Here is a 6,484-nt window from a genome sequence, read left to right on the forward strand (position 1 = left end):
ACTCAAAACTTTTATTGCCCTGCACATATGGAATTTCCTATCTATGGTACAAAAACGCTGGAAAAACATTTTTCTGTCTCCTGAAAAAGTTTTCTTACAATAGTTTAGCTAGAGCTAAACACAAAGTACAAACTCACTATAAACCCTAACGGCAAACAGCTGCAGGTAAAGCAGAGCATCAGTCACAAGCATGAACTTCTACACTAAACCCCATGTCCTTCAGACACAAATTACATACTGATATTTATTAAATACTATTTACCAAACAGCTTCACTGAATTAGCAGGATACAGTGCACTTACTTGAATGAGGGTACTGTGGGGGTCTGTGCCTTTTGGATGGGCAGATACAGTCTGCTACGAACACCATCACCTGAAACAGAAGACAGACAAGTTTAAACCTCCAGACATCCAGTGCATTAGAATCACAGAAGCCTGTGGGTTGGAAAAGACCCTTAAAATCGAGTCCAAACACCAGTGTAACTCCACCAGGTCCTCCACTAAACCATGTCCCTGAGCATCACGTCTACATGTTTTCTAAATTCCTCCAGGGATGGTGACTCCATCACTGCCCTGGGTAGCCTTTACCCTTTGGGTGAAGACATTTTTCCTAATATCCAATTTAAACCTCCACCAGCACAACTTGAGGCCATTTCCTCTTGTCCTGTCCTTGTTACTTAGGAGAAGGGACCAACCCCACCTGGCTACAACCTCCTTACAGGCAACTGTAGAGAACGATGAGGTCTCCCCTCAGGGTCGTCAGTCCCTGCCCTGCTCCCACTGGCCACACCATGGCTGACCCAGGCCAGGATGCCGTTGGCTTTCTTGCCCCCCTGGGCACACCGCTGGCTCAGCTTCAGGCGACCTTCAACCAACCCCCTCATCTCTCTCTCTGCTGGGCAGCTTTCCAGACGCTCCTCCCCAGGCCTGTAGCGCTGCCAGAGGTCGTTGTGACAAAACTGCAGGGCCCAGCCCTTGGCCTTGCTGAACCTCATACAACTGGCCTCAGCCCATCGATCCAGCCTGTCCAGATGCCTCTGCAGAGCCTCCCTACCCTCAAGCAGATCAATGCTCCTGCCTAACCTGGTGTCATCTCCAAGCTTACTAAAGATTCACTCAATCCCCTCATCCAGATTGTTCATAAAAATGTTCAAAAGGACTGGTCCCACAACCGAGCCCTGGGGAACACCACTTGTGACTGGCTGCCAACTGGATTGAGCTCCATTCACCACCACTCTCTGGGCTCAGCCATCCAGCCAGTTTTTCACGCTCATCCAAGCCCCGAACAGCCAGTTTCTCCAGGAGGATGCTGTGGGAAACAGTGTTAAAGGCTTTACTAAAGCCCAGGTAGACAAAATCCAGAGCTATTCTCTCATCCACTCAGTAGGTCACCTTGTCATAGAAGATCAGGTTAGTCAAGCAGGACCTGCCTTTCATAAACCCACACTGACAGGGCCTGATCACCTGGTTGTCCCGTAAGTGCCATGTGATGGCACTCAAGATAATCTGCCCTGTAACCTTCCCCGGTACTGAGGTCAGGCTGACAGGCCTGTAGTTCCCTGGATCCTCCTTCTGACCCTTCTTGTAGACAGGCATCACACTGACTAACTTTTAATCTGCTGAGACCTGACACACCAGTGGCTGTGCGGGCATCCTCTGTGCCCCTGGACCTGGGCAGGCTAGAGAGCTGGGCGGAGATGAACCACATGAAGTTCAATAAGGACAAGTGCAGAGTCCTGCATCTGGGGAGGAATAACACCAGCACCAGCACAGATCAGGGGACGTCCTGCTGGAAAGCAGCCCCGTGAAGACAGCCCGTGGAGTCCCAGTGGGCAGTGAGTGTCCCTGGGACAGCACCGTGCCCTTGTGGCCAAGAGGGCCAGTGGGGTCCTGGGGAACATTATGAAAAGTGTGTCCAGCAGCTCTATGGAGGTTCTCCTCCCCCTCTACTCTGCCCTGGTGAGACCATCCCTGGAATGCTGTGTCCAGTTTTGGGCTTCCCAGTTCCAGAGGGACAGGGACCTACTGGAGAGAGTCCAAGGGAGAGCTACGAGGGTGATCAAGGGACTGAACATCTCTGCTGTGAAGAGACTGAAACCTGGGGCTTTTGAGCCTTGAAAGGAGATGGCTGAGAGGGGATCTTATGTACAGAAATATCTGAGGCGTGGGTGTCAAGAGGAAGGGGACAATCTCTTCTCAGTGGTGTCCAGCAACAGATCAAGAAATAATGGGTTTAAGTTAGAACACAGGAAGTTCCACCACAACATGAGAGGAAATTTCTTTACTGTAAGAGTGACAAAATCCTGGCCCAGGCTGCCCAGAGAGGGTGTGGAGCCTCCTGCTGTGGCGACTTTCAAATCCCACCTGGACACGTTCCTGTGTGGCTGCCCTGGGTGATCCTGCTCTGGCAGGGCAGTTGGACTGGATGATCCCTAGAGGTCCCTTCCAACCCCCAACATTCTATGAGTCTATGATTCTCTGACCTCCCCAGTCAGCCAGGACTGCTCATAAATGACCGAAAGTGGTTTAGTGAGCACTCCCACCAGCTCCATTGATCGCTGGGTGGATCCAATCCAGCGCCACAGACTTGTGTGTGTCTAAGTGGTGTAGAAAGTCCCTGACTGTAGAAGTCCACTTCCCTTCAGATTGTGGAGGCTTCACTCTGCTCCCTGTCTTTTGCCCCAGTGGGCTGGGTACCCTGAGAACAACCAGTCTTACTATTAAAGCCCGAGGGAAAGAAGGCACCAATCTGGTTCAAGTGCTTCACTTACAAGTCCCAGTATCAGTCCTGAGAAGAGAGTTGCCAACGCAAAGACTGCGTACGAGCCCCAGACCGGTATTCCGAGGTTTTCTGTTAAATAGCCGTGGCAGTGCTGGAATGAAAGACAAAAGAATTATTTCAAGAATAGCTGAATGTCACGTCCGTTAAGGTAAAGTAGAAATCTAAGCACGTACCCTGATCCACATCGACAGCTGAAACAAAGCTGACATACTGCTCATCCTGAAATAAAGCAGAAAAGAAAAGGAACTGAAAACATCTTTAATCCAGTCACACACCTGTGTGTTCTGATTTGCTTGACTGGTCATTATTTAGCCCCATGTTGAACAACTTTCTGTTCATGTCTGATTTCCCTTCTAACTACTTTGATTTTTATCTTCTGATTTGTCTTTTTCTTCAATAAATGCTCATTTCCCACAAAGCTACTTTCAGTATCATCCACATACGAGTAACCACGAATTCACAAAACTCTTTGATCTGCATTCGCTGACGTATGAATTTCAGCCACTTTTGTTTATGTTCTAGTCAGACCAACAGTCTATCAGAAGCCAGCTGGAACTCTATTCAAGATCTTAAGAATTAAACAACTGGACATTTTATTAAAGCAAAAAAATAACCTATTAAAACTCCATCAGGTTACATGAAAAATGAGAGCTCTTCAGACTCTTAACATATTTTATACACGCATGAAAAATATGAGGCTATGTGCCACGTATATCCTGCTGTTTCTGACGTTTCCTTGTTTCTGTGACACTTCAGCATTAACTATTTACTTTCTGTAAAGAAAAGGAGAATTTGAAACATTAAATCCAACCTAAGTTGCCAACGAGCGAGCCGTGCAAGATACCTGCATACTGGTTTGGTACGCACAAAAAATTGAGCTGCTTAATTGATCTATTAATACTAAATCTAATGTCCTGCTTCACACACTCCTCGGTGTGGGCTAATACGCTGTAGATCAACCACAGAGTCTGAAGATTCTTTGACAAAGTAACAACACTGAGCTTCCTAGAAGAGCCACAAACAATGTAAAATTTCAGTCTAACAGCATAAACTGAACGCTACTAGGACACAGTACAGTCAGCATGAGTTTCAGCCATCTCTAACAGAAGAAAAACCATGAACAATTGGGCTCATTTGCCTCAACCAAACCAACGGTGTTAATGGTCACAAACTGGAAAACAGGAGGTTCGACCTAAACAGAAAGAAATGCTTCTTTACAGTGAGGGTGCCAGAGCCCTGGCACAGGCTGCCCAGAAAGGTCGCAGAGTCTTCTTCTCTAGAGACTCTCAAAACCCACCTGGACATGTTCCTGTGTGACTGCTCTGGGTGATCCTGCCTTGCAGGCGGGTTGGACTAGATCTCCAGAGACCCCTTCCAACCCCGAACACTCTGTGACTCTGTATGAATTCTATCCCCAACATCCTTTATCACTCACAATTACTCAACTATTCTGAAAGCACCACACAGCACATGCAGCAACAACTAAGACACTCGAAAATATTCCAAAGAGGGTGTTTCTTTTCAGGCTACAGAGCCTCCCCGCGTCACTTCTGCTTCAAAGGAACCTTCACCCTTCCATTCTGCTTTTAACTTTGCTACAGACATGTCACCTTAAATGCCCAGCCCATATCTTACAACTATATTACTGTATTTTCACCATTTTTATTACCAATTTCCTAGAACTTAGCTGAGCAAAGCATCCTTCTCACCATTGCACTGGTGTTCTCACCCGCACGGAGCTGCTGCACGAGCTGTTCACGAGGAAGCAGCCTGAGGTGTCACACACCTAAAGGCCTGTCCCGGCACATCCTTGAAGCTCACAGGGTTGAAATTATTACAAAGATTGTAACGAAACTTACAGGAAAGAGGAAGGACCGAACCACGATGAAACTGGTTCAATAGATTTCCACTCCTGGTCGCTGATGAAATTAATGAAATCCGTTTTAGTTCTTGCACCCTGGTACCTCCTGAACTCTCCATCTTTACAGCTGTAAAACAAACACAAAAGTCCTTCATTTCACACAGTCTAAGCACGCAGCATTTGCTCCCACTCAGCACCTTCCCTCCCATCACTTTGCCTATTTTCTCTTTTTTCTTAGTTTAACTTTGCTTTAGACAATACTGGCTCTAAAATGTTTTCCAAAAATCTTGGCTCCACGTGTATCTTGGCTAGCTTTAGGTTGCGATCCCATAAAAACATAATGAGCTCTCTAGAGCACTTGCATCACCACTGCATTAAGATCAACCGGCAGAAAAAAGATTGCAAAATGGAAACACCCTTAAAAAGCTACAATAAGTAGGGCCTGAAGGGAAAAGAAAAAGAAAAAATCAACTGGCAGTAGTGTAAGGTCACAGCAGGCAAGACAAGGGTTGTCTCTGAAAAGTAATTCACAGTTTTAAGAGCATAATAAATCTCATTTGCCCACCCCCAAAACAGAGGAGGGGAAAAAAAAGCATCCTCTCTCCTCCAAAACCAACTGCTGCATTGCATACTTACTGATAGATGGTAGGAAGAGCTGTTATGACAAATCGTCCACTTAATCCTGGAAGAAAACAGCTATTTTCAGTAAGGGAGAGCACACTTACAATAAACCAAGAAATGTTATTATAGGCCAAAATAAAAACAGCAGCTCCCCCAGTGTTTAAATGCCATCAAACACAAACCTGGGCATGCTGAAGTACTGCACACAGTGTAAAAGAAAGGTCCCTAGACAAACAGTAAGAAAGTTTTTCATTGGGGAAAAAAAAAGAGGTGTCTGGTGGTAACGGTTCTACTTGACTATTTTGGCCATAGCTCCTCAGAGACGGACACTCTCCTCTTCCCACACGACCTGCAGCCTCCAGTGCTTGCAGAAAACAATCCAAATGAGGCAACTTTCAAAAACTCTTGTATGACTCTGGAGAAAAGCATCAGCATGGAGAAGGTCATTTTTACAAACCCCAAGCAGACAGGAGGGCAATTCAGAGAAGTGAGCTTCAGCTGAGGGAAACCAGACTGCCTGCACTCTCTTTTGCCAAGAAAGAAAAGTACTACTACAGGGAAGGCTGAAATCACATTATAGCTCTGTATGATGCTTGAAAGCTATGCCAAGGATCTCCCTGAAATCCCCCAAAGCACTCTCTAAAAAGATCCTGTTGTTCCTTTTATCTATTAAGAAAGGCTGGAGTGTTTAGTCCACATATAGCAGTCTGCCTTTGGTACAGATCAGTAAATGACCTTTATTATTCTTTGTCAGAGAGTGTAATGATAGGATAGGAGTAAGAGTTTCAAGCTGAGCGAGATTAGATTTCAGTTAGATATTAGGAAGAAATTCTTCACAGTAAGGGTGGTGAGACTCTGGCACAGGTTGCCCAGAGAAGCTGTGGATGCCTCATCCTTGGAAGTGGCCTAGGCCAGTCTATGATTCTACGGTATATTTATTTCCTACCAATTCTGCTTATTTCCTAAGAGCATGTACGGTTGCACCAAACGTTCACCCCGAGCACCCAGAAGCCCGAAGACACGGGGAGAGCTCCAGGAGCTCAAACCCTCCCGCACCAGAGTCTCACCGGGCTGCTCCGTGACATCCACTTTGGCAATGTTCACCTCCAGGTCCTCGCCCCACTCCGCGAACTTCTCCCACTCGGGCTGCAGGTTCTGGCAGGCGGGGCACCACGGGGCATAGCTGGGGACGGCACGAATCTGTCACTAAACGGGGACGCT

At 46.7% G+C, this 6,484-nt stretch overlaps 1 protein-coding gene across 1 annotated transcript; it reads right to left on the reverse strand.

The window, feature by feature from the left end:
* Positions 1 to 302: 302 nt before the first annotated feature.
* Positions 303 to 6,463, reverse strand: TMX1 (thioredoxin-related transmembrane protein 1; the record flags this gene model as incomplete). Its single annotated transcript, XM_009865040.1, has 6 exons — positions 303 to 372; positions 2,771 to 2,872; positions 2,955 to 3,000; positions 4,641 to 4,769; positions 5,279 to 5,324; positions 6,331 to 6,463. Coding segments are annotated over 6 exons (526 nt in total), but the record flags the coding sequence as incomplete, so codon positions are not given.
* Positions 6,464 to 6,484: the final 21 nt, after the last annotated feature.

The sequence above is a fragment of the Apaloderma vittatum genome, unplaced genomic scaffold, assembly GCF_000703405.1.
Source record: "Apaloderma vittatum isolate BGI_N311 unplaced genomic scaffold, ASM70340v1 scaffold20612, whole genome shotgun sequence".
Lineage (NCBI taxonomy): Eukaryota > Metazoa > Chordata > Aves > Trogoniformes > Trogonidae > Apaloderma > Apaloderma vittatum.